This window comes from Octodon degus, unplaced genomic scaffold (assembly GCF_000260255.1).
Source record: "Octodon degus isolate 3935 unplaced genomic scaffold, OctDeg1.0 scaffold00035, whole genome shotgun sequence".
NCBI lineage: Eukaryota > Metazoa > Chordata > Mammalia > Rodentia > Octodontidae > Octodon > Octodon degus.
In genome coordinates this window covers 15,052,023-15,076,452 of record NW_004524611.1, presented here as the reverse complement: position 1 = coordinate 15,076,452, position 24,430 = coordinate 15,052,023, and the positions used below count along the sequence as shown (strand labels likewise).

Genomic DNA, 24,430 nt, shown 5'->3' with positions numbered 1-24,430 from the left:
GGGTGGCCGGGCGGGCGCCCGCTGCCCCGACCGGCCCGAGTCCCGGCCCTCCCTCCATCCCGCTGTCAGCCGGCCTCCGCCGCCGCCGCCGCGCAGGTACCCGGTGCAGAGCCCGGGTTTGTTTACGTCCCGGGAGCGCCCCGGGGGTGGCCCGCAGCAGCCCCGCTCTTTTGTGTGCCTGCGCCAGTGGCGCGGAGCTGCCCGTTCGCGTCCTGGGTACCCCGCGGGGGCGCTCCGGGGAAACTTGACGAGGGGCGGCGGGGGCGTCCCGCGCGCTGTGTCTTGGGTCGCGGCGTCCTGGACCCGGAGGAGGCTGCAACTTTCCCTGAGCGGCTGCCTGCGCGGGGGGCGCGCTTCCTTTCCGCCGCGGGTCCGACTGCGCGGCCCTAGTTGCGCGCGCGGGGACTCCCGCATCCCGGGGTGACTCGCCCCGTTTTCTATTCTGGCTCCTTCCTCGGGTTGACCCGGAACGGGGGGCAGGGTCTTGTCCTCTCTGCAGGGTCAGCAGGCATCATGGAGCGCGCGGCTGCTCCCCGCCGAGATTTTTTCTCGGCCCGGGTTCTCGAAAGCAAAGCCACCGGCCCCCCGATAGACTGTGGCGTGCGGGCAAGTGGTTCTGGCGCCGAGCCCCAGGAACGCTATCCGGCGCTTGAGCTGTCGCCGTGCTCAAGGGGTGCGCTGCTGCCTGGCACCCCCCACCCGGAGGAGAGGCGCGTCCTTAGGGTCCGCCCCGCAAATGCCTGCTCCGCGTTCGCGGTGGCTGGACAACCCCGGGACTCTGCCAGGTGGATGTTGTTTGTAGCCGAAGCCAAATTGAAGGTGAGCGGCTCGTGGGCCAGAAGCTCTGTGAACACTGGGGACCCGGGAGGGAGACAGTCATGTGGCTTAAAAGGATCCGGGGCAGCCTTGCGCTCTCAGGGTCCCTGCAGCGTCCTTGGGGAACCGCTGCTGCTCCAGCCTGTAAGGTGTGCACCGAGGTGAACTTGGCTGAACTTTGCTAACCCGGGGACTGCTGATAGTCAGTCACCGACAGCACCTGTGGTAGTAAAGCAGACAACTAGCTACACATGCAGGCTAGTAAGAAATGGAAGTGGATTAGATTAAAACATAAGTAAGTGGACTCTGGCAACTTTAATTGTATGCCGCTGTTTTCTGCCCACTCCTACTTAAAAAAACGATAGAGCAGAGTCATAGTCGTTATGAAATTTCCTCTGATTTCTCGCTTAACTAGGAAGAAGAGTATGTGAAGTATGTATTTCTGATAAGATTAGAACTTAAAGGAGCTTGAGTATTTATTGACTAAAATAGATTACTCCGAAGTGTCTATTGTGTAAATTAGATTCCTGAATGTAATGAACACAGTCAAATGGCATTTTTGATAAATTGGTCTACCCTGTTTTAGTAAAAATAGCTCCTTTTTACCATAATTTAATTCTTGTGCTTACTGTAAAACCTGTTCTGGAGTTTTAAGAGATAAGCCTTAATATTCCCCCACCTCTTGTCTTCCCAAACATGACATCCTAGCTTAATACCAGTTTAGTTTTTTTTTTTGTTTTTTTTTTGTTTTTTTAAGCATCCCGGGAGAACTGTCTGGGAAATAGATTTGGTTTCTAGAGAGTTATTAGATTTTATGGACTCAATATAAACACACCTCCCTTTACCCATTGATTAGCTACTTCTTTGGGGAATCATGAGGACATTTAACTGTGTGACTGTAGGATTTGATTAAGCTTCCCTGGCAGTTTACTTGAATGAATTTTGTGTTGATCTGGAAAACGCAGCAACATCGTACAAAATCCCTTCTCAGAGCAGCACTCTTTTTGCCCAATATCCATTCCCTTTTGGTGGGTAGATAGCACTTTGGCCTTAGATGATTTCCTACTGCTCGGCTGCATGTTTGAAGACTTCATTTGGATACAGAATGTCAAAGTTCAGGTATAAGGCCAGATTAGTCCTTTCTCTGGGTCTTGGGAAGCCTTTGATTTTGGTGTCTGGGAGAGTACACTCTGTTCCCGTAGACAGTAAGTGAGCCGCTGGAACTGCAGTTTGAGCAGGAATTTATTAGTTTCAGACTCTTACACTGAGATAGGGTGCCTGTAGGTCTAGTGTCTACTGTGGCCATTGCCACTTGAAGGCGGGGAGGCAGGGTTCAGCTAGACTGACCAGGTCAGAGACTTCAGTGGGTCTGGATAAGATTGGGCAGTTCTGTACCTCTTCAGTGCCTCAGTGAGTCGTGGTCATGTTCTTGTCTCTCTGCTTCTTGAGTCTTCAAGCCACGAAGCCACTGTGGGGACTTGGAGTTAAAGCCCCAGGAAGAGGGCATCTGGAAATTGTGCTCTATTTGGTTTCCTTTTTAGTCTCCAAGGTTTGCACTATAGAAGTTTCAGTGTATTGGCATTGCTAAGACTAGTTGGACAAGTTTTTATCCTACCCCAGACTTGTAAAGACCAGGCTTTTTTTTTTTTTTTTTAAGCAAGAAAAACACCATTGTATAAATTTATCTTTTAAATACACGTTTGAAAAGAGGACACTTTCTTAAAACAAGCTCATGTAACTCTGTTATGTGATTGTGAAGTTCAGAATATTTTGGGATGGGGCCTGCCAGCCCTGGCTTTTCTTTGCAGCGCTATCCTTGCATAGGGACCTGTTTTCCCCTTTAAGGGTCCTCTGCCACAGTGAACTTTAAAAGGTGACCTCTTTTTCAGTATCAGAAAACAATTTAAGTTGTGTCCAAAGCCTATTTTCTGGTTGCTTCTGTTTCTTCCAGTCATAGAAGTGTATGTGTCACCAGTTGTCTAAGGCTGTTCCCTATAATCTTTTATTTTAATTAAGGTATTGTGTAGTGTCTTCCACTGCTCCTCTTTTTGGTGTCTTAGAGATTGGGAGATATAAAGGGTTCATTATTAATTACTTGAAGTTTTCGCCTGGGTAAAATTGTGTTGTTGTTTTTTTTTAAAGGTAAGTCATTGCAGGAATACAATTAACTACTGCACCTTCTGGTACTGCTGGGTGTAGGGGCCCTTTTGTGTCCCCTGTTTCAGGAAAGTTTGAAACGACCTGCTCTTCTCCAGAATTATTCTTCCCTAATCCTCTGAGCTAATCTTAAAAATGCCAAATGATGACCCTACTGAGCCCATGACCTTTGGTGGCTGTTTAAAATGTCTTCTCTGTTGCTGGAAAAAAAAAAAAAAAAAAATCCACCAGGGTTTATGTAGGAACTGCATGGACACAGTAGTGTGTGCTCTGTGATATTACAGTATGTCTTAGTAACAAGACTCGAAATAGAAAATCCATTTTTGTTTCAGTTCTGAGGATTAGGGAAGAATAATGAAATGAAAAGTGAAATGAAAGAGGGACAAATTTGGGGAAAATTTGTAAATTTTTAAAGGAGAAATCCATTGTACAAAAAATCCTACATAGATTCAGTTTCCAACCCATGTTCCCCTTTTATGTAATTCACACATTCTGTTCATGTACATTTCACATACAGTGTTTGAAAGATGGGTATCTTGTGTGTTATAGTACAAATGGTATATACAGTAACTGAAAATTGTAGTGTACAGGATCATAATATGCTGCTATTTAATACATAACTTAAAAATATAATTGCTCTCCCCATGAAAAGTCTGATTTTTAGTAGTAATCCTTAAAGACAGAAATGTGTTTACCTAGTTCTTGTGTTTTGTCTGAAGCGGAGTTATCACTGCAGAAATAGTTTCAACAGAAATTTCCCTGCCTCTCATTTTTTAATCGTATTTTAACATACTTAAAGTGCTCAAAAACCCCGGAATAATTGTTTTGTGTAAGTAGCAAGTGAACATGTAGTTTAAACACTGAAGCAATGCTGGTATCTAATTTGAAACAGGTGCAGTTCCTGGACTCTTGTATTTTAGTCTTACGATAGCCAAGCATGGGGACACCTTTTACTTGTGGCTACTCATTTTGTGGACACCATTTGTAGGAGGGCCTCAGTCCTTCATTATACCCCACAAATGTTTACCTGGACATTCCAGTAACACTGGGCTTTATAGGACCTGGATGCCTGTGGATGTCTGGACACTGAGAGGATTGTGTATTTGCAGATAATAAGAGTGAAAAAAGAATTTTACTGGCATTATTAAAGGATTTATTACTTGTCTTGTTTAACTTTTATAGCAAAGAAATTGTGAGTCTGTGACCTGATTTAGTAAACATTTATTTTTATTTATTTATTTATTTATTTTTTAACTTTTATTTATTTGTGTGTGTGTGTGTGTGTGTGTGTGTGGCCAGCTCAGCCCACCAGGGGGCGGGGCTGCCTGGCATGTGGTGCTGGGGGATTGAACCGCGGTCCCTGTGCTTTGCTAAGCTTGTTCTAAGTAGGTGCTTTAGACCACTGAGCCATCTCACCAGCCCCAGTAAACATTTATTGACCTGAGTGTGTAGATGTGTTTTGTTATACCCTGACAGTGGTTTAGAATTCAAAGAAAAGATACTTTCCTTAAAGAGTTCTATGTTTAGAGATACAAGCTGTAATTGCAGCTGAAAAATATTAACTTTGATTGAGGCATTATTTCTAGAAAATATTAATGATGGGCCCCTCTCAATTGTCTGTCATCTTTACTGTTCTAGTTTTCAAAATGTATTTCTGAAAGCCTCTTCACAGTCTTGGTTTTGCTCAGTGTTTCAGAAGCAAGTTTTGGTTTTTGTGTAGGAGTTGTATGTTTGTGGAAGACAACTGAGATTTGCTTTTGAGCTGCTGGTCCTACTGCAGTTTTGGGTTTGCTGAGCTGCAGTGGGTCTTACTTTCCATCAAGGTGTTGAGAAAGCCGGTGAAAGAGAGTAGTCTCTGGCAGAGAAAGAGGTGTCTCTGTGAGAAGTGAACTGGAATTGAGGGAGAACATGAGCCGTTGCCCTTATTTGTGTCCTGCCTAAAGTAGCTTTGAAGCACCTGTGTTATAACTTACAAATTTTTAAAAATTGCTTATGCTATATGCTGTGCACATAATATGACAGTTAAAAAGAGGGCAGACAACTCCATTCAAAAGACATCTGATTTGTTGCAAACCTCAAGAATTTTTTCCTTTAAAAAGCAAACAGCTCTCTGATAAAAATAATTCTCATTCTTGCTGTTAATTAAATTCCGATAGAATGATGTTAATGCACAAAGTACAGGCTGTCAGTTTCTTCATGTTAGTCTGAAAGCTTTTCCTTATTGTAGGAGGCCCCAGGCTGTTGGTAGAATTTTTGTGTTTAATAGAGCCCTGGGTCCCAGGAATCCCAAGAATTTCTGTGGCCACTGGGTTGCCTGAGCCCCAAGAGGGATTGGTAGGGTTCTACCCACAGGAGTCTTCCTATGCAGGGGAATCCAGTCTGGCTGGAGGTTGGGAGAAAGGAGGATAGGAATATTTCTGCCAGGAGTTTACTGACACTGAAGAGCAACCCAACCAGTAGCTGGGTAAGAGATTCACAGTAAGCGAAACTGACTAGGTCCTACTTCCTTCCATTAAAGTGTTTGTGAAACTGAGTAGGGAATGCCAAGGCAGCTGGCCACACCTTTGTGAGACTGGAGTCCACCAGGGCTTCTATAAGGCAGCCTCCTTCAGCTGACACTTGAAATCCTGCATGTGCTTGACCGTTGGTGATTTATGCAATTCATGTAGGAGGAAATTACCAGTTTAAACTCTGAAACACCAGAGAAATGGCTTGTTCTTTCTTATCATTTCTTGAATGTACTGACACAAGGCCTGTTCTTGTCCAACAGCTCTACTGGGCTGTATTTACTATTTTTAAAGTCAGTAAGTCAACATTTATGTAAAAAGTTACCTATGCTTGTGAAGTGTTTTGAGTTTGATCAAGGAAAAAACAAATGGACAAATTAGCTGTTTCTTAAGTGAATATTGCGAAATTGTAAGAAATAGAATGTCATTCTTACTGTCATTAAAAACTTAGCTGGGCGTTGACAGCTCTTTGTTAAATGGAAGACATTCAGATCCTGTCCACCCAGCATATGGGGGAAAGAAAAAATAAAACTAACCACAGCTCAAAAGTCTCTTCCCATTTTTCTCTTCCAAAGCAAGGTAGTCTTTCTTAAATTGGGTCTCCCCCCCACCCCCATCAATAAATTATGGCAGTGTTGTTTTCTAGCATAGTTTTGTATTTTTCCATTTCTCCTTTTTTTTTTTTTTGGCGGAGCCAGGGATTGAACTCAGGCCCCTGTGCTTGCCAGGCAAGCACTTATTCTACTGAGCCATCTCCCCGGCTAGTTTTATATTTTTAAGAGCAAAAGAATTATGAACTCATTTTTGCTACCTTTGTTCACTTATTCTTTTGTACCTGTGAGGTTCTTTGGTTTACTGCCACTTTCCCTTCTATACTCAGGAAGTTATTATTTAGATAAAAATGATTTGATAAAGTTTGTACCAGACACAAAAGGTAAACCCTTCTCTTGAAGAACCTGAAGCTGTGAACATCAGCAAGGCCTGGGGGCTAGTGGTTAAGGCAGGGCTGCTATGGAGCCGCCCTCAGCTGCCAAGTGCCAGCCTGGAGCGCCTGCTGTCACCTCTGCCTGTCATCTCTTGCCCTGCTCCTGCCCTGCCACATCTGTCTTTCCTTATGTTGTGACAACTTTTTTCCTCTTTTTTACTGTATTTGTGGAACTTCATTGTTTTGAGATTCTTAGAATAAAGCTACAATGTACATGAAAATTTAAAATAAAATTCTTGCCAGAGGGGAATGTACATTTGATTTTTGATGAGGTTTAGAAAGACTTTAGTGTTCCCCTTGGGAATAGGAACATTCTATGGCTCCTATCACCATTTTTTGTATCATTTCAAAAGGTATGCAAGTAATAGCAAAATACATTCTTTTTTTTTTTTTCCCAATGTGGTAGTTAACCTAAGATGTACACCTATGTAATCTGGTGTTACATTGTTCTGCTCCAGCCTTGCTAAGGGAGTGAATAGCAACAGCCTGTGGAACAGACATTTCAAAGGGAAAGATTCTGAGTCCCCAGAATGCAACTAAAATTATGAGTAAAGCTGTAAGCCAAATTCCATTCTTGTTCACACAGCAGAGAGGTTATAAGCTATATAGCTTTGAAATAGAAAATTGTGAGCTTGGGATTTAAGCAAGTGGAGAAATGTTAATTTACTGGATTTGCTTATTATAGCTGTACCTCAACTCCTTGGTTTTGCAACAGTGCGTGCTATCACATATTTGGTCAAGTAGGAGACAGGTTCAAATTGGGAGTCTTGTTTCTGCTCTGGAGGCATGTATAGGATCATGGAGCCAGACAGGAAGTTTGGGCTGCTGCAGGGCACCCCTTGCAGGTGACTTGGTTGGTCACAGATCTTACAGTCATGGGTGAACATAGGACCCATGAGGTGGCTTGGCACTTTGGTATTCTGGGCCATGGAGTTGTAAAGCTGTCACCTAGACCCACCTGGCTGTCCCAGAAGGCAAGCTCAGTCATCTCTTTTCCTCCACCCAGTCCTTAGCCCTGGTACCAGTTTGTCAGCATTAATGTGGGAGTAAGAAAGGAAGGATATTGCCAGTTATGGTTGAAGGTCATTGTCAGGGGAGTTAGAAGTGGTTTGTGATTGTTTAACATGGATGGCTCTGTGTCAGTATGTAATTATGCTGTCATAACGCGCTCATACTTTAATATTTTTTCATGTGTATTCAGTCAGTTTGGGGCTGCTTATTGAAACTCCTTTCTAGCATAACACAAACCAACTGTGAGATCTTTATTTGTTTGAAAATTCACCATTCAAAGCAGGTCACAAGTCATTATAGATGTGCGTGCCAGATTAATTCTTCCCAAACCATTGATTTCATCATGCCATGCTTTTCCTTAAATACCCCACAATGGCTCACTTTGGCACCTGGTAGAGACTACAGTCAAGCTGCCAGACAGTTTCTGGTGGGTGTCTCTACTTTACCTAAAACTTTCAAATGATCGCAGAGTCTTGCTCATTTTGGAAAACTCCCTCATACTCCCTCTCCATTTGAGCATCCAGCCTGATTTCATACATTCAGTTCTTCCTTTGCCCTGTGTTCATTGCCTGGGGGAGTGGGTAACAACTCTAGGACCTGGGTTTGATGGAGCTGTATGCCTGAGGCTGCAGGAAAGTTTTGGAAATCAGGCATGGGTTTTTGTTTTATGTGCCATAAATACAGTTATGTGTACTTTAACCAATGTATGGAAAGAATTTAATAAATGGAAGTAAGAATAAAACACATATTAGTGGTTCTCCAGATACTGCCATTTTAATATACTTGGCCAACCTTTTTTTAAAAAAATTTTTATTTATTTATTTATGTGTGTGTGTGTGTGTGTGTGTGTGGCCAACTCAGCCCACCAGGGGCTGGCATGTGGTGCTGGGGGATTGAACCGTGGTCCCTGTGCTTTGCTAAGCTTGTTCTAAATAGGTGCTTTAGACCACTGAGCCATCTCACCAGCCCCTTGGCCAACCTTTGACAATACCAAAAAGAATCAAGTTTGGGCTGAGAATGTAGCTCGGTGGTATAGCACTTTCCTAGGTAGGGAAGAAGCTGTGATTCTTTGGGGATATGAGGGATTTGGAGCATGCTGGAGGAGACCTGGAGAGGATGAAAATTTGAGCCCAGTTCTGTGCACTTGGCTAGATGTTGGAAAGGGCTTTCCAAGAGAACTGATGTAGGATAGCTGGGGACCCTGGAGGTTTCCCTCTAAACACTAGCTTCCTCCTTTAGTGCCTCTGATTCCTACTTGGTAGCCATTGCAACACCCATGGTACCCTCTAAACTATTCCTGACCACACAAGTGCCTTCTACCCCTGCTATCCTGCTCTGCCCTGAGAATAGGATCTCTCATAGTTGGTAACTACTGCTTGCACCCGAGCACTGTGGCCTCTCAAGGGGATAGTTCTTAGTGTTCTTATATGGGACTCTCACAAATAGTTAATTTAAGAATGAAAACTTGAACCCCCTCTTTAAAATTTTATTTTATTTTTTTTGTTTGTTTTGGTGGTGTTGGGGATCAAACTCAGGACCTTGTCCATTCAAGGGAAGAACTCTGCCACTGAGCCATATCCCTCTTTTTTTTCTTCTCTTTTTTTCTTTCTCTTTCTCTTTTCTTAGTTTAGGCTGGCATTGAAATCAAGGTTGGGACGCCGTGCATGAACCCCTACAATTGAGATACATCCTCAGTCCAAACTTGATTCTTTTTGATATTTTGAAAGGTAGGTCAAATATATTAAAATGACAGCAGTTAGAAAACCACTGGTAGAATATGTTTCAATTTTACTCTCATTTATTACTTTCTTTGCATAACATTGGCTAAAATATTTATAGTTCTATTTATGGCACATAAAACAAAACCCCACATTTTAAAAGATAGAATTGGGTCAAACTTCATTGACAGACATTCATTCTTTGAGTCTGAATGGAATGACAACACCCCCCCCCCCCCCCCCCCCAAAGAGAAAGCACTTTAGTGTAGTTATCAGAACCTAACAAATTTAAGGAGCAGATAGCCCTCAGGTTTGGGTGTCAGTGCTGGAGGAATGTCTCATTTGCCTGTGCCCCAAAAACTTTCCCTCTGGTCCTGGCATGTGGCCAGCTATTTCAGAACAATGGCCCTCATAGCCTGCATGTTTTGCTACTGCTTCGCTTAAAAGTATCCAGAGTGTTTTGGTGGTGGTGCCATCATTATCTGGCTACACAAGCATTTGTGTGAATTGGGGGCAGAGGGGACTTCTGGATGGACTAAAAGAGCCAGAATATCCCCATGGAGGATAAGGCCTGTATGTTCAGGGAGAGGGTGGTAGGGAGAGGTGCCACTCTAGGTAGGAAAGAGGATGCACTCTTTTGGGGGTAGGAATGATTTTGGGGGACTGAAGGAATTTCTGGGGTTGAACCCCTGACCAGTAGGACAGTTGAACTTGGTAGAGAGGTTGGTACTGAGGTCTCGAAGATGAATTGAGACTGAAACCACAGAGGGTTCTCTTGGAGATTTGGTTAGTGCTGTGGAATTCTCTATTTTTGGAGGTGCAGTAGGTTGAATTTTTAAATTGAACTTGGATTCCCATCTTCATGTCCACTTTCCTATCTTGGAGCTAGAGCTTCTGTGATGTTGGGTAAAAAGAAGGTAGAAGGAAGGAACATACTGCTTCTGGAACTGGATCTCCATGTGGTGGCTGGTTTATGTGCACTGGTGTCCACTGGTGTATGTCCAAAGGACAGGAGTTTTTTGTTTTTTTTTTTTTGAAATAGGGTCCCACTATATAGTTTAGGCTGGACTTGAACCCACTATGTAGCAAAGGAGGTTTTTTAAAAATTTAATTTTAGGGAAGGGTCTATAGGGTGCTTATGGTCTCAGTACTAGATCAGACTCGTAGTGATCTGCCTGTTTACAGCCTTCCAAGAGCTGGGATTACAGGCACACGCCACCACATCCAGTCTCAATTGCCCTCTCAGCACACCCCTGGGGTGGGGCCGGCATGGCAGGCCCAGGGATTGAACCCCTGGCCCCTGTACCTGCTGAGCTATTTGGCTACATGCTGGCCTTAAGCATGTGGTGATTCTCCTGTCTCGGCCTCCCAAGTGCTGGGATTATATGTGTATGCCACCATGCCTGGATGCAAAGGAGCATTTATTTATTTATTTATTTATTTATTTATTTATAGGTATTTAGTACAGGGTCTACGGGGTCTCACTATGTAGATCAGACTTGTAGTGATTCTCCTGTTTTCAGACTCCCAAGCGCTGAGATTATGGGTGTGCGCCACCACGCCCTGTCTCAGTCACCCTCTCAGCATGCCCTGGGCTGGCATGGCATGCCAGGGATTGAACTCTGTTGTACTCTGAGCAGGCGCTTTAGTCTGCTGAGCTGTCTGACCAGCCTTCAAAGGAGCTTTTAATGTTAATGTTTTTGTTTATTGCCAGCTCACATATCCTTGGGCATCATATCCAGGCACTGTTTTAGACTTTCAGTTTATTGCATGGGGTACACACACACACACACACACACACACACACACTACAGTGGAGGGTCAGTGGTCCCTGCTGTGTATGAGCTGAACTGTCAGGTGAGACAATCGGATCATTGTGGGGAGGCCAACACCCTTATCTAGGGGCTGCCCAAGATAAGCTAGGGGTAGTACTGGGTCTCTTGAGGTTGAATTTGGCCTGGGTTGGGGGTGGGGTGGGGAACCTGTGGGGAGGCCCTGTTGGTGGAACCTGGTTGCCTCTATGACTTGAGACTTCAGATTCAGCCAGACTAGAGGCACTACAGTTGTGTTCTCAGGGCCTGTAAGCACTGCAACAGACTTCATTTATCCAGTGCTCCAACACAGTGATAGAGGGTGGGCTTAAAGGAGTCTTCCTTGCCACCTTTCCTACATCCTCAGATGCTGAAAGAATTTTGGGAGGTGGCTGGTGCAGATACCTACCTGGCTGAACTGCACAGGTGTATTAAAAACAAGTGGGTAATGGGACCCAAGCTTCAACATTGGATGTGACTCAACCATGTGAGGAGGCAGTTTGGCATTTCTTTATTCATCTTTATTTGCCTTTGGTTGGTAATCCTTTGTAATTCCCTGGTTTCATGATGTAATTCTAATGGAATTAAACTTGAACACTTCAAAATTGTGTAATTAATTATGTTCAGCTTCAATTACAATGACTAATTATAGTGATACCTGGTGGCAAGTCAGGTAAGTAGTCGTGGGGGGTTTGTGCCTGCTAGGTATTAGGACAGTCACTTGCTATCAGGCCTTGCAGTGGCCATACCCTGGGGAGCCTGGCTGCCTCCTGTCTGCTCAGGTGGCTCTGGTCTCTCTTTCCTAGGACCAGCTGTCCAAGTAGGCATGCAGAGAGGCAGCAGTAGATGTGCTGTCTTGTATGAAGTTGGAGTGGTGAGGGGTTCTGTTTACCTGGGAAGCAAGGGAGGTGCAGACAAGTGACCATGAGAGTTCAGGCATTGGAGAGATAGCTATGGAGGAGGGAAAAAATACAAGAACCACCTTGGGGTGTGCTAAAGATGAAAATCCAAGTTTAAAAATTTCTTTGGGCTACTATTTCTATGAGGCCAAGGCACAAAACTCTGAGATCCATATACCAAACCATTAATCCCTAAACCAGAGTTCTGAGCTTACAGACTTCTCAGAAAGTTCACTTATGCCAATAAGAGTGGTTTTATTTGGTATTAGGAAGTCTTGTTAAGAAACGTTCACCCTGGGGCCGGGGAGATGGCTCAGTAGGATAAGCACTTGCCTGGCAAGCCCCAAGGCCTGAGTTCAATCTCCAATTCCACAAAAAAAAAAAAAAAAAAAAAGAAAAAAAGAAAAAAAAAGAAACCTTCACCCTCCTAGACTGTTTCCTCTAATGCCAGTCTCTAAACATCTTCCTTTGATGGGGCACAGTTTTTTAGCTGTCCTGGGATGGTAGTATAGTATGTTTGTGGAGGACAGAGTGGCTGGCAGCTGTCTGGTCGGCTGCCTGCTTTCCTGTTCTTTAAGTTACCTTGCTGTAGCCCACACAGTGGTGCCGGGGGTGGTACTTGGTGCCTGCTTAGTACTTGGTTATTTAATGTGTCACACTAGAAAGTATTCATAGTGTCAGTGACCAAGTCCCTGTGCACAGCCTGATCCATGTGGAGGGTATGGATGTGGGATCCTGCTGGTGTCTAGATGAGGCCCATTAGCACACTAAATGAATGATGGGTTTTATTTTTGCAGATAATGGAATTTGAAAATATTGGATCACACAGATAGTTTTAAAAAGCTGTCTTTTGGGGGAGACAGTCCAGAAAGCCTTTGTGGGCAGGATTTCCATTTTGAATATGCTGCTTGTTGACCTGGGACACAGAATGGCTTCTCTGTCACAGTTTCTCTGATTTGTTTACTTTCCTTTTTAAGGTAAAATTTATATCCCATAAACTTCATCCTTTTCAAGTTTATAATTCATTCGTTTTAGGATATTCAGTGTTTTGCAGCCAGCCATCACTACTGTTTGGTTCAGAACATGTCCAGCACTCCAGGAATCCCTGCCTGTTCCTGGTCATTCTTTGTCCTGTCCTGTGTTCCATGTAACATCAATCTACTTTCTGACTGGGTTGGCCTGTCTTGGGTATTTCACATGAAGTGGAATCACAGTATAGGGCTTCTTTCCCTTTACATCATGTTTTCAAGGTCCATCCAAGATAAGTCACTCACATACCAGTACTTCACTCCTCCTCCCCCATTTTTAATTTGTAGTACTGAGGCTTGGACTCAGGGTCTTTCACTCCCCCAGTGAAATACTGGTGTGTGAGTGATTCAAAATGATTTAAACCTGATTTAATTTTTAAATTTTGAGATAGGGTCTTGCTAAATTGGCCAGGCTTGGGGGCTGGGGAGATAGCTCAGTAGAATAAGCACTTACCTGGCAAGCGCAGGGAATATTCATGTCTTAACCTTCAGAATGCTGAGATTACAGGTGTGCACTTTGGCACCTAACAACTTTTCAGTTTTTTTTTTTTCTTTTCTTTTACATGTAACTCCCTGCTTTCCACAGTTTGTTGTAGCCCCCAGGCTGGTTCCGTTCTACTGCCTTCTGCCCTGTTCTTTCTGCTGACCCCTCTTCCAGTTATTCATGTGCTGTTACTCTCATTGGAAACGGCCCTGTTTACAACTAGATTAGCAGATTAGGATGGGAGCAGACCTATTCTGAGTCTGCTCTCACCGCCCTTCCTCACCACCAGGGTCTCCTCCTTAATAGGGCTGAGCATTGTTCTGGGAAAACCATTTGCTGCCTGTGGACTTATTTGTGTGAGACAGAACAGCCAAGACCTGTCACTACCATCTTAGCTTTACAGGGTGAGGTTGTAGGCCCCAAGCCAAAGACAGTCGAACAGAACAGGATGGTGTAAGGTACCTGGGCCCTTCAGTAGCTCTGAGTTTCTAAATATGCATTTCGTTGTCATCTGTGATGGGAGAAAGCAAAACTTCCTTTTCTTTTCTTTTTTTTTTTTTGTGGAACCGGGGATTGAACTCAGGCCCTGGCGCTTGCCAGGGAAGCGCTTATTCCACTGAGCCATCTCCCCGGCCCCTCAAAACTTCCTTTTCATTCCTGGTTGGGTCTTTAGTTGGGTCTTTCAGAAAAGCATTCTGAAATAAAATGTCACAATTCAGACCCAGATCCTGGCTGTATGTAGTTGCACACACCTGAAGTCCCAGCTTATCTGGAGACTGAAACAATATTGCTTGGGCCAGGAGGACAAGTCTAGTTTGGGTGACAGTGAGACTTCATCTTAAAACAGAAACAAAAATAAAAGCAAAACCAAAAAACCCCAAGCAACATTAAAACACAGATTCTGAAGGTTTACTCCTGGTAGGTGTGGGTTGGTGTGGTTGGAGAGGAGTGTGTTTGAGATGCATAGGGCCTGAGTGAGGTCAATTTGAGTGTGAAGGGGACGTGTGTGCCCTCAATTCTCTTTTTCTAATGGCAAGCAGAATTTCATTTGCTAAATCAGATGTCCCTCAGTACTTCAGTTCCAGCGACTAAAACATTAAGCAATTAGAACAGTTAATATTCAGTTAAGTATAATTAGAAATGTGTAAATTATGAATGAAATTGGCAGACTGTAAGTTGCAGCAAAATACTGAAGCTGTTTTTAGTTGTGTATGTGTATCTGTGTGGCTGTCATTTCAAGTAAGTATATCATCCCACCTTGTTTGTGGAAAAGAAATCAAGAGCTGTTGATACTAAGTTTGTTATGATTTAAAAAGTTTAAGGAGCATCTTGCCAGTTGTTTTCCTATGTTAAAAGATACTAGATCTTTAAGTCAAGTTGTAAAGGTTTTAACATTTCCATTTCTATACATGGGCAAAAAACTGAAAAATCCAACTTTTTTTTTTTTTTTTTTTTTTGAGACAAGTGATATAATTTAGGCTGGGCTTGAACCCACTGTGTAACTCAGGCTATCCTTGAACTTGTGGCAGTCCCTCCTAAGAGTTAGGATCATAGTTGTGTGCCACCACACCAGCCCAATTTTTTTTTTTTTTTTTTTTTTTTTTTGCAGTACTGGGGATTGAACTCAGGACCCTGCACTTGCCAGGCAAGCGCTTATTCTACTGAGCTATCTCCCCGGGCCCCCAAATGTTTATTTTTGTTCTTGCCTTCAGAGTATGTTTGCCTGTGTGCATGTTGTATGCAAATACAGGGGTCTCACCCCACATGGGTTAATCATGCCTTAGTTTATACCACACAGCAATACATTTTATCATGTTTTTATCCTTTAGATTCCAGTATCATTCCTAGTCCCCTTCTCATCCTGAAGGTTTATTAATATGCTTTGTATGGTTGTGTCCTTTAAAATACGTGGCCTGTTTTGTGTGTACATGTAGTTTTAATTCCTAAATGTGGCTTTATGCTATGAATTTTTTCTTCCTTTGCATTTATCAAATTTTTTTGAGGTCTAAACAAAGACCTTTGTTGTTTCTCGTAAATTTCATTTATTTTTCAGGATTATGTTACAGTTTTGCTTAAGAATCCACCTATGTTCACCCATTTGGGCTGCCATAATGAAATTCCATGCCTGGCTTTTTTTTTTTTTTTTTTTTGTGGAACCAGGGATTGAACTCAGGCCCTTGCACTTGCCAGGCAAGCGCTTATTCTACTGAGCTATCTCCCTGGCCCCCATGCCTGGCTTGAACAACAGACATTTATTTTTCTCAATTCTGGAGGCTGGGCAGTCTAAGATCAAGATGCTGGCTGATTTGGTTCCTAGTGAGAGGCCTTTTTGTAGCTTACAAATGGCCACTTTTTTTTTTTTTTTTTTTTTTTTTTTTTTTTTTGGTGGAACCAGGGATTGAACTCACACCCTTGCGCTTGCCAGGGAAGCGCTTATTCCATTGAGCCATCTCCCCGGCCCACAAATGGCCACCTTTTTGCTGTATACTTACATGATAGAGAAAGAAGCATATGTTCTTTGAGATTTTTTATTAAAAGGACAGTACTCCATCATCTGACTCTAGGCACCTTTCAAAGTTCCCACCTCTAAGTATCAAATCAGAGGCTAGGGCTTTAAGGTATAGGTCTTGGGAAGGGGCACGGCTTAGTCCATAGTACCAGATTATGTGCTTGTTTCTCTGTGGTTGGCCTCTTGGTGGTTTCTGATACTCCAGTACCATACAGAACTGCTGTGACCACCCTGTGGCGTGTCCCTTGGCCAGTATTTGGGGTGAGTGTTCTTAATTTCTCTGAGTACTTCCAAAAATTGCTCCCAGAACATCCATATCCCTTTACTCTCCAACTTGCTGTGTGAAGGATTCTTGTCCCTACATTCTTAGCAGCTCTTTGTAGAGAGGTTTTCTTATTTTGTTCCTCATTCTTCTGGTTTTAAAGTGGTACTTCTGTCATTTTTTTCTCTACCATAAAGTTTCTGTTGTTAAAGCTTCATTTTATACTTGTTAGCTTTTCAGCTTTCTCCTTTTGAATATTGCCTGGTCAGACTTTATATATGTATATTTTTTTCTCCTACTGAATTATATCTTTTTATTGCTTTGGAAGAGTTTTCTGTTCTGTATGTTAATATTTTGTCCATTTTCCTTGCTGCAATGTCTTCCAGTTTCTCACTTACTGATTGTAGTATCCTTCAGTAAGTAGGAAAACAATTTTGGTGAAATCACATCTGTATGGGGCTGGGGAGATGGTTCAATAGAATTAAGTGCTTGCCTGGCAAGCACAAGGGCCTGAGTTCAATCCCTGGTTCCGCCAAAAAACAACAACAACAACAACAAAAAAACCACATCTGTCCTTATGTTAGCCTCATACCTCGGTTTATTTCAGTCATTTAAAGAAGTTTTTTTCCCCACAGAAATTCACAAAGTGTTCATATTTCTATAATAAAATAGCTGTCTTTCACATGTGGATCAATAATTTATGTCAGCATTAATTTCTTCCCCTCGTTTGCCCCCTGATTTAGGAAGTTGCTCTGGTGGTACTCTAAGACTTTACAAAGGCTGGCCAAGTAGCTCAGCAGCTTAAAGCACCTGCAAGCAGGTTCAGGGGCCGGGTTCCATCACCCGGCCTGCTGTGCCACTCCTGCCCCGCCCCAGGGGCTTGCTGAACTGGCAATTGCGACTAGATGTGGTGGCGCGCACCTGTAATCCCAGCCCTCGGGAGGCTGTAAACAGGCGAGTCTGATCTAGCAGTGAGACCCTGAACACCCTGTAGACCCTTCCCTTAAAAAAAAATGTGGGTCTGTGTATTAGTCCATGTTTTGTTACTATAATGAAATATCAAAGCTGGGGACTTTACCAAGAAAAGTGATTTATGTCATTCCAGTTTTGGAGATGAAGGTCCAAAGAGCATGGTGCCAGCTCTGGCAAGGACTCTTCTTGGCTGTGTCACCTCATAGTGAATGACATCAGAGTGGGATTATGTGTGAGGAACAGGACACATGGTGAAACAGGAAACAAGAGCTAGGAAGGACACAGGCCAATTTCCTTCCAAGGGAATTTAATAGCTTCCCTGGACAACTGACTGCCAGACCTAGTGACTTCCCACCAGGCTGCACTTCTTAAAGATCCTGCTGCCTCTCAACACTGCCATGGTGTGGGGATCAAGCTTCCAACATTAAACTTTGGAGTTCAAATCCCTCCAAACCATATCCCTATGTTTCTAGCATCATTCTTGTGTTCCACTACCCTGTTCCTTTTTCGATTGATACAATCTTGTAATTACTCTGTCTTTTTACCAGGTCTAATTTCTGATTGGACAAACTTATCCTCTGCTTCTCTCAGTATCTTAACATTAAAGGCTTATTGTTTTTTCTTTCACATTTTTGTTTTGTCCTCTTAATTTTTAGAAATTCCTTTTGGATTCACATTAAATATACAAGTTAATTTGGGAAAATTAATAATTAAGTCATCCCTTCTGTGAATGAGGGATTTTTCTATTTAGTGAAGATTGCTCCATGAAGGTTTTCTACTTTTTTTTTTTTCTTTTTTGGAACCAAGGATTGAACTCCGGCCCTTGTGCTTGCCAGACAAGTGCTTATTCTACTGAGCCATCTCCCTGGCCCACATTTTTTTAATTTATTTATTTTTTTTTCATTTTGTGTATTTGGTACAGGATCTCAGTATACAGATCAGACTTGTGGTAATCCTGTTTTCATCCTCCCCAGGGCTGAGATTACTGGCATATGCCACCATGCCTGGACTCTGTCCCCAGCTCAGTGTGCCCCAGAGGGCAGGACCAGCTTGGCATGCGAGATGTACATTTTTTTATTATTAGATTACTTCCTTATGCTTTTTATAGATATTTTGAACTTGGTCTTCCTTTTTTTTTTTAATATTCTAATTGATTTGTATATAAAAGGAAAATCAATTGGGTTTTGTTTATTGATTTTGAAACTGGAAGACTGACTCAATATTTTTGCTAGTTAACTTGCACCTGTTACATTTTTTCTGCAGATAATATATGCAAAAAAGATGAGTTTTATTTTTCCCCTTCCTTCTAGTCCTTGTACTGGAGTAACTTGTTTTGTTCATCAGAATCTCAGGGACTCAGTGGCCTAGCAAAGGCAATTGCTATTCCCATTTCTGGCCTTGAAAGGAATATGCTATTTTGGTAAAAGCTTTTTTTTTTTTTTTTTAAATATGTAAGATTACTGTATTTCCTTATAAGAGGAATGTTTCAACAATTTTTGCAGGTGTCAACCAACCTTTTTTCAAACTGGGCACACATCAAATCTAGCATCATGAGAGTTTTATTGTGCAGTGAAACTTTTAAACTATCAATACAAATGCCAGGATACTACTACATAAAACATCCACAGGAACTTTTTTTAACTTGTGTTTGAATAGTTCACAAACATTTCCTATATAATCCAGCATACAGCAGAGAAATGGTACATGTTTTTCTTGCAGTTTGCATACAATGGAAAAACATGTATATATATTTATACAAAGTTTAATAAACACTAGAAGGTTGACAGTTTAATAAGTATAGGTGAGGAATGTAATAAAAATAATCAGAATTTATTCAGCATCTATCACTTACTTCTACAACCAAGTGTTACTTTAATAAAACCCACTGCCAATTAGGCTTCTGGAATATACTTATATTTTTTCAATTTATAGTACTGCTGCCCACCATGGTTTTTTACAACTATCAGAAAACTGCTGAAAAGTACGGGCAAACATTTGCAAAAACAAAAATCCTCCGGCTTATTATAAGCATGACATGTATGATGGAACTTCTTCCCAAGCAACGACTGAAACCATCAAGAAAATTACCAGAACTGAATTTGCCAATATATTTTGCCTTTATCTAAGAGATAGATAAAAGCTTTTAACGTAGTGAAGGAGCTATCTTAACACACTGTTTCTCAGGTGTTTTTTTTTTTTTTTGAGATAGGATCTTACTATGTAGTTCAGACTGGCTTTGAACTCATTGTGTAGCCCAGGCTGGTCTCAAACTCTCTGCAATCTTCTTGCTTCAGTCTCCCAAGTGCTGAGGTTACAGGCATGTGCCATCAAGCCTAACCGTAGGTCTCGCTGTGTAGAAATAGGGTGTCCTTGAACTCACGGCAATCCTCCTGCCTCAACTTCCCAAGTGCTTCCCAGGCATGTGCCACCATGCTCAGCTGTCTCCTACATTTTGAAGAGTATTTTTTCCCCTAAAATCATAATTAGGTGTTAAGTGTAGCAGATACTTCTTGTTAAAAAATATATTCATATTTTTGCAATTTTTATTAGCCTATGAATGTAGTAAATTACATTGATTGATAGTTTGATGTTGAATCATTAATTACTTTGAGATAAACTTTTTTTCTCTTGAACTTAAAAATATTGTTGGATTTGATTTACATTTTTTGTATGTTATTAAATGAAGCTGACCCATATTTCCTATTATCCAGTTGGAATTGGGTTTATTCTAGTCTTATTAAATGGGTTAAAGTTGCTTTGGAGCAATTGGTATAATATAAGTACTAGCCACATCTTAAATTTGATACGGTTCACTGGTAGAACCATTGGGGCCTGAGACTTTTTCTTACTAGTGTACAACATTCAAGTTTTCTCTTACTGTAATTTGAGTGTTTGTAACTTTTTAGATATATATCCATTTCAAATAGGTTTTAAGATTTCTTGTGAGAAGGTTCATATTTTCATTTTTATAAATCTATTTTTAGTTCTAGCTATTTCCTTTGTTTTTTTACGTTCTCTTTCTGAATTTGTTTACAATTTTTCTCTTTATGTTTGGCTGTTTGTCTACCTTATCAATCTGTGTGTGTGTGTGTGTGTATGTGTCTTATCGGTACATGTTTTCTGTACATAATGATAACATTGGGGAGTTGACATGTACATAATACATCTTAATTCTCTTACTTCCTCTTTTCTGCTTCCTTCTTGTTCTCCTTACCATTGCAAAAGAGCTGTCTAATTATCTTTTATATTGTTATTTATATAATTTATGCTTTGAGTTTTTTGTGTGAGAGAAATTATTTGATATTTAAGGCTGTGTGTCTGATTTATTTCATTTAACATTATGGTCTCAGGCTACATTCATTTTCCTACAAATGACTCAGATTTAACCATTATGCTTGAATAGTATTCCATTGTGTATACACACCACATTTTCTTTATTCATCCATCTGTTTGTGGACATATAGGCCATTTCCAAGATTTAGCTACTATTGAATTGTGCTGCTAAAAACATGGGTATATGTGTATAATTGTAGTATGGTATCTTTAACTTTTTCTGGAAGATACCTAGAGAGGGTTCATTTGAATGAAATTTCTTTTTTTTGAATGAAATTTCTAGTTTTAGTTTTCTGAGGAATCTCTATATTGATTTCCATAGTGGTTATACTAGTTTACATTTCTTCCTTTCTCCTTGCAGCCTCACCAGTATTTATTTGATTTATTTTTTATTTTTTTAAAAGTCTGTTTAGTTAGTGTGAGTGTGTGTGTGTGTGTGTGTGTGTGTGTGTGTGTGAGTGTGTGTGTGTGGCCAGCTCAGCCCACCTAGGGTCAGGGCTGGCTGGCATGTGGTGCTGGGGGATCGAACCGCGATCCCTGTGCTTTGCTAAGCTTGTTCTAAGTAGATGCTTTAGACCACTGAGCCATCTCACCAGCCCCTGTTTTTTGTTTTTATTTATTTTTGTAATGTATTTGTTACAGGATCTCACTCTGCAGCTCAGACTTGTAGTGATCCTCCTGTTTTCAGCCTCCCCAGTACTGTGATTACAGGCATGTACTACCATACCTGGTTTCGGTGGCCAGCTTATCGTGCCTGGGGGACGGGTCAACGCTGCATGTGGGGCTGGGGATCGAACCCTGGTCCCTTCCCTTGCCTAAGCAGGCACTTAGTCCACTGAGCTATCTTACCAGCCCTGTCATTTGATTTCTTGATGATAGTTATTCTTTCTATAGTAAGATGGAATCTCAGTATGGTTTTGCATTTCCATAATGGCCAAAAATGTTGAACTTTTTCATATATTCGTTGGCCTTTTTCACTTTTTTCTGAGAAGTGTCTATTCATTTCATTTGCTCATTTGTTGATTGTGTTTTATATTTTTAGGGGTCTTTTTTTGAATTTTTAAAATATATCCTAGACATTAGTCCTGTTTGTTGCCCAGGAGTAGCTTGCTTAAAAGGACTTTTCCTATTTTGTAGATTGTGTCTTTGCTCTGTTGGTTGTTTCCTTTGCTGTGCAGAAGCTTTTTAATCTGATGCAATCACATTTGTTGTTTCTTGATGTTATTTCTTGTGTCATTTGGGGTATGTTCAGAAAGTCCTTGCCTATGCCTAAGAGTTCTACTTTTATATTTCAGTAGATTAAATGTTTGTGTCTTAATATCTACATCTGTTATACAGGTCTTTGATGTCCTTGATTAGGTTAATACTTAAGTATTTAATATTTTTGGAAGCTATTATGAAAGGTATTATTTTTCTAACTTCTTTTTCAGTGGACTGATTATTGGTGTATTGGATCTCTATTGATTTTTGTGTGTTGACCCTGTATCCTGATAGCATTTTATTAGTTCCTTGAATCTTTTGGTGAAATTTTTTTGTCATCTGAAAACAAGTATAGTTTGACTTCAGAAGTTTCCAATGTATATCTCTCTTACTTATATATTTTTCCTTGACTAATTGGTCTGGCTAAAGTTTTGAGTACTATGTTGTACAGAAATGGTGATAGTAAACATCTTTGTCTTGTTCCTAATTTTAGATGCAAAGGTTTCATTATTTCTCCCCTTTACTGTTACGTTGGCAGTAGGTTTGTCATAAATGGCCTTTATCAGATTGAGAGGAGGCCCTTCAAAAACTATTTTCTTCAGGGTGTCTTCACTGTGTAATTCAGATTGGTCTTGAACTCATTATTAGGTAGCTCTGGCAGGCCTTCAACTTGCAGTGATTCTCCTGCCTCAGTCCCAAGTGCTGGGATTAAAGGGGTGTGCCACCATGCCTGACATGGTTTGGTTTGGTTTGCTTTTCTTTTCTCCCTTTTTAAAAAACCACGACTGAGTATCAGATTTTGTCAGAGGTTTTTCTGAATCTGTTGACGTGATCCTGTGTTTTTTGGCTTTGCTTCTCTTTATGGTAGTATATTATGTTTATTGAATTATGTTGGACTGTCCTTGTATCCCTGGGATGAACCCTACTTGGTCATACTATAGGATCTTTTCAATGATTTGTTTCTTTTTGTTTACCAGTATCTTGTTGAGGAATTTTGCATCTATGTTCATTTAAGAGATTGGCCTGTATTTTTGTTTTTGTTTTGTTGAGTCCTTGTCTGTTTTTAGAATTAAGGTAATGCTAGCTTCCAGAAACGAGTTTGACAGTGCTCTTTTCCTTTCAATTACTATAAAGAGTTTGAGAAAAATATTGCTGTTAGGGCTTCCCTGAAGTTTTTGGAGAATTTAGCAGCAAATACACTGGGTCTTGAGGTTTTCTTGGTAGATTTTTTTTTTCCTGCAATTTTATTACCTGTTCGGGGTTTTTATATCTTCTTGGTTCAGTTTTGGTAATTCATATGTGTCTAGGAATCTCCATGTCTTCAAGATTCTCCCATTTATTAAGGGAGTATTTTAAAAGTTACTAATATCTGGATTTTGGTGATTGTCTCTTATGGTTTCACCTTTTCCATTTCTCCTGGATTGATATGGTTCTTTTTTTTCCTTCTTTTGGTAAATTTGGGTAAAAGTTAGTGTATTTTGCTTTTTTTTTTTGAGAACCAGCTTTTTGATTCATTGAATGCATTTTTTGGTCTTAATTTCATTCATTTTTGTTCTGATCTTTATAATTTCTTTCCTTGTGCTAGCTTTGGATTTATATTGTTCTTGTTTTTCTTTTTTTTTTTCCCCCGGTGGAACCGGGGATTGAACTCAGGCTCTTGCGCTTGCTAGAGAAGCATTTATTGTACTGAGTCATCTCCTTGGCCCCCTTGTTCTTGTTTTTCTAGGACCTTGAGGTGTGTCATTAAGTTATTTATTTGGGCTTGATTTGTTTTTCTGATGTGGGCCTCCACAATTATAAACTTTCCTCTTAGGACTATCTTTTATTGTGTCCTATAGGTTCTGGTATGTTGTACTGGCATTATTATTTGAGTCTAGAAACTATCTAATGTCTTCTGTGACCTGTTGGTTATTTAAGAGTGTATTGTTTAATGTCCATGTGTTTGCATAATTTATCTTTGATTTCTTTTGCCATTAATTTCTAATTTCATTGCACTATGATCTGATAATATGCATGGGATAATTTTAATTATTTAAGAGTGTTTTATGGCCTGGTATGTAGTCTTTGTAGAAAAGTTCTGTGTGCTGCTTAGAAGGATGTATATTATGTTGTTGGTGGAACATTGTAAATATCTATTAAGTCCATTGTTAGAGGTGTGGTTCAGTTTTGATCTTTCTTGCTTGCTGGCTGACTGGCTGGCTGGCTGGCTGGCTGGCTTAGCCCGCCCTGAGGGTGGGACTGGTGCAGCATGTGGTGCTGGGGATCGAACTACCATCCCCTGCACCTGCCTAAGCTTAACTAAACAAGTGTTTTAGACCACTGAGCTATCTCACTTGTCCCATTTTATTTTTAAAAATATTTAGTAGGTTCTCACTACACAATTTTAGTATATGTGTTGCTGAAGTGAGCACTATCTTACTACACAGATTGGACTCATAGTGATCCTCCTGTTTTCAGCCTCCCAAGTGATGGGATTACAGGTGAGTGCCACCATGTCCAGCTTCAGGTGGCTGTCTCAGCATGCCCTGGGGGCAAGGCAAGCATATTATGCTGGGAATTGAACCCTGGTCCCTGCCTCTGGCTAAGCAGGCGCTTTAATCTGCTGAGCTATCTGGCCAGCCCCGATATTTCTTTCTTAATTTTTTGTCTCAGTGATATACTCGTGAAAATGGAATATTGAGGTCCCCACTATGATTGTGTTATTTTTTTTTATAATTATTTATTTATACATTTATTTA

At 41.2% G+C, this 24,430-nt stretch overlaps 1 protein-coding gene across 11 annotated transcripts in view; it reads left to right on the top strand.

The window, feature by feature from the left end:
• Positions 1–24,430, top strand: part of Cux1 (cut like homeobox 1) — a 394,563-nt gene that overhangs the window by 1,770 nt on the left and 368,363 nt on the right. For 2 of the 11 annotated variants that reach the window (XM_023714404.1, XM_023714400.1), the window contains exon 1: positions 28–819. The exons of 5 other annotated variants lie outside the window; for them this stretch is intronic. In XM_023714404.1, coding sequence (XP_023570172.1) covers positions 514–819 — 306 coding nt within the window. In that variant the 5' untranslated portion in view covers positions 28–513. Of the gene's footprint in view, positions 1–25; positions 820–24,430 lie in introns of those variants that run through there. 4 more of the 11 variants (XM_023714401.1, XM_023714403.1, XM_023714408.1 and 1 more) reach the window with 4 other exon arrangements.